Raw genomic sequence first — 15,337 nt, 5'->3', positions numbered from 1 at the left:
ATACATTAGGATGATAAATGCACTACTTCACATGCAATTCTCCTGCAAACTCAATAATTCTCACACATGCTACCAAAGAAATTACTTCCAATGCAAATACAGTCTACTGGTAGACTGTAGGTCCCATCTACCAAACTAAAAGAACTTTCATATTCGTGTCTGAGAACCTTGTTTGAAATTTTGATATAGCTCTACAATTCTCAGTGTTTAGATGTGCTGTCCAACTTATTTTAATTAAAATGTAATTGGCTATCTAGTAAATACACTTTGCAGAGTAGAAACATGATGGAACAGAGAATTTTTGTCACTTGTCACCTATTATCTTGAGAACTTTGTAAGCAAAAGTTTGAGTTGAATTCCAATCTTATTTTTGTATCAGCAAAAGAAGTTGCTGCAAATGTTATGAATTCTGTATTTCATGTGTTACTATCCGAATGCTCACTTTTTTTAACCACTCTTACGCTAACATTAGATATAAGAATATTAGCTGAAATTTACAGATAACAAAGGAAAGCCTCATAAGAGAAGGCAAAGGAGACATCACAACAGTATTATGAAGAAAGGAAAAAGTTGTACGGTCTAGAATATTGTGGTGGTACAAATACAGACCCAGTACAAATATAAGGGCAAAGATGAGGAGACCAAAGAGCAAACTGAATCAAAGTTATATCGACAGAAATATTCAATTGTTATTCAACTGTCATGATACACTTACACTGATGAAGAAGAGATGCAGTAGGAAATATGGATTACATCTGGAACACCAAATATGTAAATTCTTACTGAAGAAATACATGAATGCAACTAGATGAGAAACCAAAAATAACATGGAAAGAAGCAATGGTCTAGTAAAAACTTCTGCAAATGTTTCACGTCAAAAGTTGTGAGCTGTAGACAGTGAAACCCGTTAAGTGCTCTTTGAAAATGAATATAACAGCATGTTACAAAACCAGGAGTGTGCAGACTTGATGCTAGTGATAGAGGAGGAAAATGGGAAAGTGGGCTGAAAAATTCTATGAAATCGATAATGAAAACTCTCTACCTGATATAAAATCTAGTTGCACTCATGAAAAACAAACAAAACAAAATAACAACAAAAAACAAAGCAACAACAAAAAAAAAACACGCAGAAAACCACAGATAAGCTATTAGAAATTCTTTATTACGACAGTTATATACAGTATGCTTCAAATGGATTTCCAAAATATAGACAGAGTATTCTTACCTAAGAAGCCAAAAAAGAAATACTCTGAATTTTACCAATAGCTGGTAATAATAGCCGTACACAAAATGCTGGTGTCTCAATATTTGTGCAGTAATTGAACTCCCATACTAAAAATGTTACTTGTTAGTTGGTATTATAATGAATGCTTGAACACTGTTCAAATATCAGATTTAAAAAATAAAATAAAATCAATGCATCTTACAAATACAGGCAGCCAGCATGCTTAATTGGGACTAGCACATTCTTAGGTCAAAACCATCTAGTTTAATTTGACACTAAATCAATTAACTGCAATAGGAGTATTATGACCAAATTTAATTACGACTTAATAAGTGTTATTACATACATTAATTTCATCAAAAGTGTCCCTAGAAATGATATGGAGAACCAACACTGAAATAACTTCACAGCTCTTGCTACATTAACTTGGTAACAGATCATGATGGACATCAGTGGGTATTATGACATGTTCTTTAGACTAAAAGACTTGCAGGGACTGGTAGTAATTTAAACTACTTTATAATTATCTTCAACTTCAATATTTTAATCTTCAGTCTTTTTCATTTAAGTAACACAAGGCTCTGTTATTTTGCTTACTGGCTGTTTCATAATATAAAATCAATTTCAAACTGACAAATAACCAATGTGGGGACAAACACATAGGAAGAACAAAGTTCAATTGTTCGATGCCACACAGATGTTTCTAAGACAGAGATCTAAACTGAAATCTCACTTCCATCACACATTTGCCACCAAGCAAATGCTTTCACAGTGCTAAAAAAATAAAGATTGTTTAGACTTTCTAACAAAAGCAAGAAAGCACAATAAAATGACTTGTTTTTCTCTCTCTCTGCTACTATAAATCATGAGGAGAATGCCCCGAATAAAATAATAGCCTTTTTATAAATGGCTACTGATCTAATATTCTATTTATAAGCACCTGCGAAACAACATCATGTTATTTTTCTGTTAAAAATTCTGTATACTTCTGTTGATGCACTTTCAAGCTAAGGTCACATCACAACACCTGCTGACGTCTTTTGACAACTGCTGTCTCCAAGTCAGGAAAATACCCTGGTGATTTTAAAAAAGTGTTTTCGTTCATCTTTAACTTCAGTATTTTTAAGATCACAGTTGGTAAAGCATCATCTAGTCACATATTCACTTTTGAGCTTTGTTAAAGAAATGTAAGTAAAACCTACCATCATCCTATAGTCACAACGTAAAGGTGAACATTAAGTGAAATGTGTATCACTTTAAATTATAATCAAAAAAATACTAACATGTACACTTCTGAGCAATTACTCTAGGAAAGCCTTACTTTAAATACACACAGATGTAATATACATCTCAATTAGGATTAATGCACACACTATTTAAACTGAAATTTGATATAAATATATTTGTAACTTATGATAGTTTGACTATGAATCCTGTTCTAAAGTAAGTGCATTCCTAGACTTCCTGGACCTTTTCTCTCTTAAGTATTGCCATTGTGCCAAATGTTAAGTGACTTCATAGCAGGGGTGTGAGCAGGAGATTTTTAAGGAAAAGAAACACAGAAATAGGAGGAGATAAAGGATAAGACAAAAATGAGAACTGGATAGATGAAAGAAAGAAAAAGACAAATTAATAGAAAGCCAAGGAGAAAAAACATTAGATTAAGAATAAGCTTCAGGAAAAACTGTGGAGGAAATAAAGAAATGGAATGTAATTGGCTTAGCAAAATCAGTAACATAGACTGCGATCTGTTAGAAGATACCTTTACCAGTTGTGAACTGCCACTGGAACATTAGAGAACCAAGGGAAATAATATAAGAAAAAGGACACAAAAAAAAATTCAGAATGAAAAAAATTAATAAAGAAATAGTAATTTCTCAATTACATGAAAAAACGAGCTCAATTTCTGTTTAAAAATAGTTCAGAAGAATACCCCAAAAAACACCACCATGATTAGCAAAATCTAAATACCATGGAAAATAGGTTGTTGAGAACATTAGACTTAAAAGAAAGGGAAAAAAGCTAATACAAGTGCCTCACATCAACAGAGATGATAATGTTACAGCAACTGAAACCATGCAAATACAATTACATGGGGTTTAAAAGCTTAATCTCTAAATAAAACCAAAAAACATACGGGGTAAAGGAAAGAAGATAATGTGAGAGATGGATTTATCTAAAGTAGTCATAATTATCATAGTTATAAATACATTTCAGTGAACACGCAGATCATTATGATGTGTTATTCTTTGTAAGGCAAAATATTGGATAGTTCTTAAAACTGCATACATACTTACATAAAGATATTTAACACTGTGCAGAACTTAGTTGATAAACTTTTAACAAGCTACCTAAAATTCTAACTGCATTTTTATTACATTCAACTCATTTTGATTAACATGGTATTCTTTCAAGGGTATACGATTGAAGTAAAAAAAACCACAATCGAGCACAAAAGTAGTTGAGGGAGTTGAAGTCCTATTTCTAGTTCTGCTGTGTGGTGAGGTCTTCTGCATATACATTTCATCACTCTGAAGGACTACCAACTGTTCAGAGATTGACTCTTCAATCATGAAATATTTTAACTGATGCAAGCAACCTCACTGGTTAAATGCTCTGATCTGGCAAGATCTCATTGGATTGTTCTAACTGATCCTTCTGGCTTATAGAGTTGAATGTCACTTGAAAGATACAGTCCTATCCACTTTCACCTAATATACTCAAGAGTAAATGTAGAAGTACTATGAGACCAATTTTTCTCATTTTGGAAAGTAAGTTCAGGATATCCTGAGATATAAAAAGAGAAGCAAAGCTTTTTTTTGAGAGTGTTTTTTCTTGGAGGATCTCTCAGTTACGTAATAACTGTAAAAAGGAAAAAAGTCTTCAAGCTGAAGATGAACAGTATTTTTTCCATGATCCTCACCTACCAAGAGGAAGACTCAAAATTAATTTTAATTAACTGTAAATATACAAGGCTTTTGTTGTTCACAAAATCACACAAAAATTCAAAAGGCACAAAAAGATGTAAGGAAAGTACCTGCAACTATCTGTATTTAAGCCAAAATAACCTTTTACAGTAACAAAGGAACACATAAGTCTGCACATGAGGAAGTATATTAATATTACTTTAGAAAAGATATTTGAAAAAGGTACATAGTGCTGCTGCTAATGTTCAGTTCACATCAAAACATGCAATAAATACCAAGAAAATACAGATTTGCAGGTTTAAAGCAAAATGTACACATAAAAGATAATACCTGGTGATCTCCAAGGAAATGACTTCTCAGTAGAGCTGCAGAAAGAAAAAAAGTTATCACAAAAAAGAACCACGTATCTAGTTTGAATTTCTTCTTTATTTTTACATATTTTTAAAACCAAAACATATAAAATTGTACAAAAACCAGCAAAGTTTCAATAGACCCTGTAAATAATACTCTGTAGCTCTTTATACCTGACAATTCAACCTTTGGCTATTGATTTTTATTTTCTATTTATCATGGGAAATTCCCTCTAACTCACTGTATCGTAAATTATCAATGAGCGTGACCTCTCTGCAACAGGACAGGTAAGAGCATGTCTTATGATATGCACTTCTTATTTAAGGTGTGATGATATAAATAAGATAGTATAAAGTAGAATTTCACAGTCATGTGCATATGATTAGCAGTAAGCAAACAACTTCAAAAACAGGAGCATTCACGGCTCATGGTAGGGTCTAGCAAAAAAGTTTGGGAATTACAATTCTAGAGCATTTTGAATCTCCGAAAATGCAATTTGAATAAATGAACAGAAATGGAACCTGCAGATATTACTACTGTGTCACTTCCCAGTTTTCCAGAGGGAATTTTGATCCCTTGTATATGGTAAGAAGTGAAGACATCTGACATATCAAAACGTGTCGACCACTAAGCACAAACAGGTATTTCCATTATCAAGGTTAAACAGATGCCTTAAGAAACAACTATTTTACAAGATTGTCTTTTTCAAATTGTTATTTTACACAAAACTATCTTAAATATTTTGTTTCTGCTACAAGACATTCTTTCACATGTTGATACAGTACTAATGCACTACTCTGCAGATAGAAAATTCATCCATATATTATTACATTTTTCCACTATCTCCTTGCTCTATATATCAATTATCAAACTCGGAGTATTAAATCATTTTGCAATGATTATAAGCTAGTATTTTCCAAACAAAAATCTATTCAGAAGAAAATACGGGCAACTCCATCAGATTTTGTCTATGTATCAGCATGCAACTGTGATGTTGGATAAGATGCATATATTACTGAATTAGTATTATTTATTTTATCTTTCTACCACAGCTACCAATTATAAAAAATATTTTAGCACAGCAAAATCACCGCTACTAGATATTTTGTAAAATAGTAAACATGAAATAATCATCAAGGAACTTTTTTGAGAGACAATAGAGTTGCGTATAGGAGCATTAAACATGCATACTAGCACAAACTAAACTAAAATCCAAAGAAATTAAGAATTCAAATTCAAGCTTCAAGCATCTGATAGCCAGCTAGGCAGTATCAAAATTTTTACTATACATCATAGACCGTGAGAGCGAATGGCCAATTTTAGAGTGTTTTGGGATGCTACGCTTGTTCTCTCTTTACAAAGCACATAAAGCAGGATAGTTTACTAGGCTGAAACTTGGTGTGTAAAGTTACAGGTGAAGAACTCCACATGGAGGTTCTCCTGGCTCATCTCACAGCATCTCTTTACTCTGCTCAGCAGTGCTGAGGCTGCACCTGGAGTACTGTGGCCAGTTCTGGGACCCCAGTACAAGAGAGACCTACAAAGACTTAAAGAGCATCCACCATAGAGTCAGGACCTCTCTGCAAGGCTTCTCTACCTTCAAGAAAGAGTAGAGAGGTATGGATATCTTAAGTTCAGATAACAGTGACATATATTACTGAAGACAGAAGAGGCATACAGATTTTCCTGAAATCAATATATTCCAACCCCTGGTGTTCCTTAGGGGTCAGCACTGATGCCAGTATTACTTAGCATCTTTATTGGTGACAGGGACAGAGAGATTGAGTGGAGGGAAGGGATGTCATCCACAGGGACCTGGACAGGCTTGAGAGATGGGCCTGTGCAAACCTCATGAGGTTCAACAAGGCCAAGGGCAAGGTCCTGCACTGGGCTGGTGCAGTCCCAAGCACAAATCCAGGCTGGGCAGAGAATGGATTGAGAGCAACACTCAGAAGGACTTGGGGGTGTTGGTGATGAGAAGCTCTACACATGGCAGCAATGTGTGCTTGCAGCCCAGAAAGCCAACCATATCCTGGGCTGCATCGAAAGGAGTGTGGCAGGCAAGGGAGGTGATTGTCACCCTCTGCTCCACTCTCGTGTGACCCCACTTTCAGTGCTGCATTCAGCTCTGGAGCCCCCAGCACAAGAAGGACATGTTAGAGCGGGTCCAGGGGAGGGCCACAAAGCTAAGTGGGGTGGAGCACCTCTCCTGAGAGGAGAGGCTGAGAGAGCTTGGGTTGTTCAGCCTGGAGAAGAAAGGGTTCCAGGGAAACCTTATAGCAGCCAGCCTTATAGACCTTCCAGTACCTAAATGGGGCTTAGAGGAAAGCTGGGGAGAAACCCTCTATCAAGGCATGTAGCAATAGGACAAGAGATGATGGTTTTAAACTAGAAGAGGGTAGATTTAGGTTAGACATTAGGAAGAAATGCTTTACTCTGAGCGTAAGTGAGGCTGTTCAGAGAATTATGGATGCCCAATCCCCGTAGGATGCAGCCTTGGGCAACCTGGTCTAGTGGAAGATGTCCCCACACAATAGTTAAGATGATTCCTTCCAACCCAAACCAGTCTGTGATTCCACGATTCATTTTGAGGATCCTTTGCTTTCTTGGTGTTGTTCTTACTGCTATTTCCTAAGTATGTGCATTTCTTTTAAACCCCTTTCTTAATTTCAGATCATTTCTTTGACACCTTACAGTTTTATTTCAAAGCTTATTATGTTGTAGACACAAAATTGAACTAGCTGCTAGTCTGGAAAAAAAAATCCATAAAGGGAAAAGGTTTCATATGAAGTCATTGTGAGACAAAACATACAAAGTATCACTAGCTCCATTTTACATTCTTCAAGCAATAGCTGTCAGATAAACACTTTTCAGCTTTGGATTTCAAAGTTAGAAAAGGTGATGAACATTCATCTCAAACAGCTATGGCAGTTTAACAACCTGGCCACACTTCAAAGGCAGAACTGGCTGGTTCAGCCAAATCTCTTACAGTACCCATCCCTGGGATGAAAACGGTACGAATTTAATTTTTTATTTATTTTTTTTAATTTAATTTTAATTTAAACACAAAAATTTAAGAAAGTTGTAGATTTCTAATTTTTGTTAAGTATTATACTATTAAAGGGGGAGGGGAGGGAATGGTTTATTCACAGGGTTGTGTGCTTGTTGCTTAGCCAGAGATACCAGTCCAAATTTAAGCATCTGTTAAGACAGAATGTTTTGTTTTACCTATTTTTTATCTTCAATTTTAAGTATCTACATCAAGAATTCATTCACAGTTATAAGCAGTATGAAGGCTTAAAGATGTAGATAACTGGAAATTCTTGGCAGAGGCAGATTTGAAAAATAAAAAGAGGGGTATATATTAAAATCCATAGGCTGTAACACACATTACTAGTAACTAGCAACCACCAAAATCAGTACAATGTGATTCCATATTTTTGATGACAGAGGTGAGCATAAGTTTTCACAAATATTATAACTAAAGATAAATTTTCAAGCTAATTTCCAGTCCTCAGCTTTTCAGCTGAACTCCCGCACCCACTCTGCAGAGTACTATAGGCACCTACCAAAGTGCAAGAGGAGCAAGCGGTCCTGTGACTTGCCGGGACAGATCTTCCGCTGATAAAGGCGAGCACTACAGCTCTGGGTAGGATTTGGGAAGCTGCCCCTTGGGGGCTACACCCAAATTTGGCCACCTATCACAGGACGCTGTTGCAGGCTGAATCCCGATGCAGAGGAGCGACACAGACCGGCCGGCACTGCAGGGGAACGGCGGGGCACAGCCACCCTGCAGCGGGGCACTGCCTGCGCTGGGCACCACTCATTCAAAATGCAGAGGTCTCACACGTTTGACCGTCCTTCAGGTACTGCTTTAGGTGAACAACACACCGCAGTAACTACTACGACACGCACCGCCCTTCCAGAGCTTCAGCTGTAAGAAGTTTTCAGCGGCTGAGTGGATAACACGTCCTCCTGGCTCATCACCACTGCCCAGCAGAGCTCGGGGCAGTGTGCGCAAGCTGCTCGACTCAGCTGGCAGACGGTCACTTACTGTGTCTCGGTCTGTGGGAGCTGACTGCTCACAGGAAAACTAACAATCCTAATTCAAAGCTCAGTCAATTACTGGATAAAAATGTAAACATTCACATATGTAGCTCACTCTTCAATTTATCAGCAGAGCACCTCACCAATAAACTGCATTTCTTTTTTAATATTTGAAAACCAGCAATCAAAATGCATAAAAAGCAAAATTCCCCAGTTCTACTGGCATTCAAAAGCTTTGACAGATCTTCAGAAATGCTTACAGTCTGCATACACAGAAAATAAACCAAAATACGAACACCAGAGGCGTAACAAGAAAGTTCACAATTTTCATTTATTTTCAGTGTAGAAATGCAAAAATCAGCCTTCTTAAATTTCTGTGGATTCAAGACAAGTGATAGCATACTCTGCACTTTTAAACAAGCAGCTGATGCTGCCTGAGTGTCACTGCTGAAGTGCCAAAGGAAAGACATGGTATTCAGCATTACAGGCCTGAAGTGATGCCTTCCGTATCTCGTTACTTGCTTTGAGCTCTCCCACTCACTAAGCTAAGCATCTTAAAAAGACTTACTAAATGATGGGTTGATTGGTCATATAGTGACTCTTCAGGTCCTAGATGTTAGAGTAGGGAACTCTATAATGCTTCCTGAAGACATTTGATAAACTACAACTCATAAAATACCTAATATATTGCATTGTCTAAAATTTTAATAGCTTTTGATGACCTAGAAATGCTGCGGAAGACTCTACACTTCAGAAAAAATAGCTAGAGAATGTGAAGACTTACAAAAGTCCTGGGCATGGAATACTTGGATATTGTGTGCTGATACTTGGCACAGAAGAATTTGCACAAGAGTGAAAGTAAGAAGATGTAGGCTGCTGTTACCTCTGCTCCTAAGTATAATGCAACATTATTTACGAGTTGAGTAAAAAGCAAAAGAATGTAAAATAAATTTTAAAAACTTTTAATACATAAATCTCAGTTATCTCTTTCTACTTTTTTGTTGTTTGCTTGGGTAAACAGAGTATCTACGCAAAGCGCCATGAGAAAAAAGAGAACGAGTTCCTTATTTGCTTTGGTTATCAGATAAAAAACCATAGAGAATCATATTCATTCACAATGAGCTAAAAGCATACATATAAAGGAAAGAGAGAACACCACAGAAGATCTAAGTGAGTACTTAAAAACAATCATCCTCAGAGGTTGATGGAAAAATCTCCAAACCACTCCAAGTGGTTCCTCACTAGGGACAAACTACTAAAAATGTAGTGCTAAAACTAAATATAGACTCCTAGAGGAAAGGATTCTCAAGGAACTTAAAGAGGTGTTTCAGTTGTTACCAGTACAACACATCAGTCCCTCATTGTAAACGATTACTTTTCTAGTGCTACCTTTAGAAGGTGCAGAAGGCAATATTGAACATATTAAATATTTGAGTTTTCAATTAGCTACTTGAAATCGATTAAAAACACTCGAGCTTCCATGACAGCCGCAAGCCAAGACAACTTTTGGAAAAGACAAGCTTACATCTTTAATCTACTTCAGCTGTTTGGCTAAAAACAGAACAGGCTTGCTGCTTTTCGTTCTTTTCTATCTATTTACTTACATGTTCAAAAATTTCTTGCAAAGCCTATGACAAACTCATTTAAGATAACTGACTAGCCATGATAAACTCAAAAAAACAACTACAAAAAAACCCCACACCTATAGGATTAGAAAATTGCTCATACCAAAACAAACAAAACGAAATTAAAAAAAAACAAAAACAAAAACTTATTTTTAATGTCAAAAAACATTTGTAGAGAAATTCTGGGACTACTTCTAGCAGCAGTGTTTAAGAACCTTTGCATAGACTACTGAAATCTGGAAATGAGATTAGTTTATTAAACACCTGGATGACTGAATGGGAAGCATTATGACAAGAAATGTAATGGATACAGGCAAAGATGGGGATATTTGGACCAGCTCATATACGACAGAGGTTTTATGTCCAACTTAACCACTAATGAAAGTGCCTATGAACGTGGTTTTTGTTATATTTACATTCTCAGGACAGCCATAAGACCTGAAAACCTAAAATCTTGTGTAGCAAGTAAGAAAACATACAAGCAGGAGACGTCAGTGGATGTGGGTACAATAAAAAAGCAACTAGAATGTAGGTTTTGAAGAAAACATGAAAAATATAGAAAAAATCGTTAACGTTGTTACACCAACTAATGGTTCTGGTCTTGTTATTCTTTCTACAAGGGAAATAGCTGAAATGGAAGATAAGAAAAAGGAGTTCATTTCCTGAGACAATTTTAAAGTAAGGACATTTCAGAGTATAATCAAATGATACTGACAGAGGAAGAGACATTCAATGAGATTATTATTTTTGTTTTTTTTTTTTTTAAACCTACAGGAGAACAAACAAGACCAACACAATCCATTCTTACATTCTGAAATCAGAATCACAAAATATCGTTACAGTCTGAAGAGTATTAAAATAAAAACCATACCTTTATATGCAATTATTTGTAATAAAGAGAATAGAAACCTTACAAGTAGATGAAAGAGGATTTATAATACACTGAATAAGAACGTGAGGTCTAAAACAATCATGACACGGACCAACTTCTGATAAAAGGACATTCATTCCTTCATTCTGCAACAGAGACAGTTACTCCCTCCAAAACGTTTCACATCAGCAACCATGAAGGGATCTGATATCTGGTTGTTTTATCTAACGTAAGTAGTTCCTAGCTAAATACTACTGATGTAATTAATCATCATTTTTTCTAAAGTGTTATCATAAATGCAACATTACTACAATGTGCCTCAACTTTTCTTCCGACAGCTTTACAATGATCAACTAGGACATCATAATTTGAAATTATTCATTACCCAGATAAATAGTATTGGATGTGTGTAATCCTGACCAAGGTGCTGGACCAACCTCTCTTATGAAAAAAGGTTGAGAGAGCTGGGGCTGTTCAGCCTAGAGAAGATAAGGCTCTGGGGTGACCTCACTGCAGCTTTTCAGGGTTAAAGGGGACTTATAAAAGATGGAAAGCGACTCTGCTCAATCAGATAATGCCAGGATGGGGGGGAATGGTATTAAACTAAGAGAAGGGAGATTCAGATTAAAGGTTAGGAGGAAATTCTTCACTCGGAGGGTGGTGAGGCACTGGCACAGATTGTGGATGCCCCATCCCTGGAGGTGTTCAAGACCAGATGAGGCCCTGAGCAACCTGACCTAGTGGGAGGTGTCCCACCTATGGCAGGGGGTTGGAACCAGATGATCTATGAGGTCCCTTCCAACCTGAGCCATTCTGTGATTCCTATGATTCTATGATTATTTTGCACTGAAGCTCTGCAACAAAGAAAATTAAAGTATATCTTTTATTTCTTTTAAATTAAATATAGGTCTTCAAATGATTTATTTTCAAATTCCAGTAAGCGTAAAATTAGCGTATATAAACAAATAACTAAAATTCCTACCTAACACCTCTGTCCCCATGCCCCCTCAAAGCACATACTCATTATAAAGGTAAACTTCATGGTGCTTAAAACGTGCCATTAAAGTTTGGTGACATCATGTATGCAAGCAATTTCAAATACACCTTTTGGAAAGTCTGAAACAGGATGTGTCATACGAACAACTGAACATGAATATCAACAAAGTAGTTTCTGTAAGAATAATGAGTGAGCAGAGGTCAGCGCTGTGGGGACAAACTTGCTGCTGCATGCCCTGGAACGCCCGGAGCACGGGGGCGGTGCACCATTTGGAAGTGTCTCGCCCATTACTGCTCCTCAAGTGGAACAAAAGTTACCCAGCACAAAACGATGATGCGCTGACTTTCAAGCAAAACCACTTGCCCTATTTACAATTGTTACAAGCATTTTGCCACTTGTAGAAAAAAAAAGAACATGAGCATGAAATGCAATACATGTTCATCTCAAAGAAAACGATCAGTGCTCAATTAGAGAGTGCAATATGTTACAGAATCACTTTGGAATATTTTATAGTACTGCAGAAAGAGCACATAGTATTTTAACCCCTTTTTTCCAGTACATAAAGCAAAGAAAATAAACCACCGTAGTAGCTAAAACATAAATTTTGTTTTACAAAACTCAAAAGACTTCAGGTAGGCACATTACAACTCAAATTTGATCAATTCAGTATATTCAGTACTTGAAATGTTAATTTTTGACTGTTTACCATACTGCCAAAAGGACCCCTATTCTTTAAATGATCATGTCTAGTGTGCCTCTAATGTCACTTTTTTTGTGCTATTACGAGTGTAGTATTTTACAATTAAATTAATAAATATGAACCTTTTGGTTCCCCAAAACCTTCAATTTTCAAGAGCTGCACACAGCAACTCATGAAAAGAGTAAGATGAATCGACTGTGTGCGAGTCATTTGGCCAACTCCCACCTGAGAGGTTAAGCAATGCGTTTTTATAAAGCAAGTCTGACTGCTGACCCCTGACACGTACTGTTATCTACCTGCATCAGCATGCACTCCAACACACCTGGCGGCCCAGAACTGAATCCGACTGAGTAACACTGCAGATGGAAAGGGAGCTGCAATGCTGTCTGTATCTGGGCTTGTATGGGAGGCTGAACAGCCTGGTGGCTTCCTCATAGAAACTTGTGCATGTTAAAACACAACACAAGAGGTAAAAAGATAAAACTGACACTTTGCATTGTTTTTCCCAGGCTGCCATCTCCAATCTTGTAGTGTGTAACGCATGAAAAATATTTAATACTCACAGCAATGGGATGGCATGAAATATCTTAGAAAAGCTTGAGGACAATACCCATTTATAAATATAATTATGAGAAGGAAGCATTTTAACAGGCAATAACCTACACGTACACAAAAATAAAAACATTTTAGAATTCAGGGCAGTTGAACTAGTGCTTCCTTCTCCACCCACATTACAGATCCTTCATACATGAGGATCTTCTGCTGTTGTCAACTTTCATACTCCTTTGGAGAGCAAAACAGCCGACTACTACCCCTATGTGTTGCTTGCATTTAGAATATAGTTGTAACACAGTCTTGCAACAGCCTAACAAATATAAACTGCAAGTACCATCAGTTTGTTTTGCTTTGTTCATGTGTACAAAGCAACAAACACATTTCTTATGGACTAGCAGTAACAGAATGAACGATTCCTCAGCAACACAAGTCCTTCTCAGGAGAGCTCAGTAGGCTGCAGTCTCACCATCGGTGCCTACCTCCAGACAGATTCCTCCAGGTGCACAGTTGCAGACCATGCCTACATCTGCATGGAGTGTGCTCCATCTTGTGTGAGCATCTAGGCTCAGAGCCACAAAGACCACATGAGAGGCCACAGGTACTAGCTGCAGAGATTTAACTTGGTTTACGCCACTGATGTTGCATTTCTCCATTCTCTCACCAGCTGTTAGGAGACTTCTCTTGAGCTGGCACTTGTGCAACTGGGTGATGAGTTGGCTCAAGGGATGATGTGACTGAAGCACAGAACAGCTAAAAGCCCAAGCTGCAACAACCCAGATGGACACATACTGCCACGGATGTACCTGTGACTTGGGGTCAGCGTCTGTTTGGCAAGCAGCACTACCTCCAGGCCAGTGCTGCTTTGCCAGAAACCAGTTTAGAAGTGGTAAGTTAGAGGCATTGCCACATCACTGAAGTCAAAAAAGCCTTCAGCTGGACTTCCGACATCAAATGCTCCCAAACGTTTTAACCACATTAAAGGAGATTAAAGCATTATCTTTGAAACAAAGCATTGTTGATTTGCTCGGGGCAGAAAGCCTGAACAAAGGGTAAAAATAAAGAAGGGTATGCATCTTATACTGCACTTTTGCCCTGCCCCCCTCCCAAATAAGGCTGTATTAGAAAATTCTTGTATCTGTCTGGGAGAAACATTATCTTGCCGCCAAGATGCTTAACTTTCCTGTGTGCCTTTGAGCAGGCTGTTCACCATCCCCAAAGCATTCAGTTTTCAAGCTTCTCTATGCCTCAGACGCCCTCTTCATTTTTTTTAATACCTTGTCAGCCTTAGCAAGACATTTACATCACCCAGTTTCGTGAAACACAGTTTTATATATATATATATAAAGTGCTGTATATATATATATATATATATACACACGTATATATATTTAATACAGGTGTAAGTGTTGCAGTTGCATTTGTGTCTGCCATGACACTCCTCTAAGCTACTGTTTTACTTTGATTCTTTCAACAACCCTAACTCCACTGGAAGCTATGCAGAAATGGAAGCATCTGATTCCAATTCGGAATTTTTCTTTCATCTTCTCACACATCTCTTAAAAAGCACAGCCACATTAAAGAATAAACCAAAATATTAACCAAAGACACACACATCTCAAAGTTTTGAGTAAGTCAAGTTGTAATCCAGTGTCCCTCAGTTTAAAAAAAAAATAGTGTAGCATTCTTATGTTTATGAGACTAGATTCAGCTGGGATAAGAAAAAATTAGAGAGAGTAGAACAGTGGTGAGAAGATAAGGGTGTCTGTAAAAAATTAAGATTATAATTAATTTTTATTTGAAAGTGTATTAATAACTACAGAAAAATGAAACAATTTTTATGGCCCTGAAAACAAGTGCTTCGAGAGTTTACCTAGAGTCACAGATGTTCTCATACCAAAATATATAACAAACCAATTTAGATGCTAATGTTTTCTCCCCCTACACTTTCACCACCTTTTTCATACAAACATTGCTTAGCCATAAAGAGCAAATAAAAGAACAAATGACTCTGAGAAGCTATAAATTATGTTTTTCATCTT

The 15,337-nt window shown here is 36.9% G+C and overlaps 1 protein-coding gene across 5 annotated transcripts in view; it reads right to left on the bottom strand.

Moving 5' to 3' along the window:
• PKP4 (plakophilin 4) overlaps window positions 1-15,337 on the bottom strand; it is an 88,944-nt gene that overhangs the window by 37,753 nt on the left and 35,854 nt on the right. For 4 of the 5 annotated variants that reach the window (XM_082763344.1, XM_082763346.1, XM_082763345.1 and 1 more), the window contains one exon: window positions 4,483-4,517. In XM_082763344.1, the coding sequence (XP_082619470.1) occupies window positions 4,483-4,517 (35 nt within the window). Of the gene's footprint in view, window positions 1-715; window positions 784-4,482; window positions 4,518-15,337 lie in introns of those variants that run through there. The other variant, XM_082763348.1, reaches the window with a different exon arrangement.

The sequence above is a fragment of the Aythya marila genome (genome assembly GCF_965140915.1).
Source record: "Aythya marila genome assembly, chromosome: 6".
NCBI classification, from domain to species: domain Eukaryota; kingdom Metazoa; phylum Chordata; class Aves; order Anseriformes; family Anatidae; genus Aythya; species Aythya marila.
This window is presented reverse-complemented; position numbering and strand designations above follow the sequence as displayed.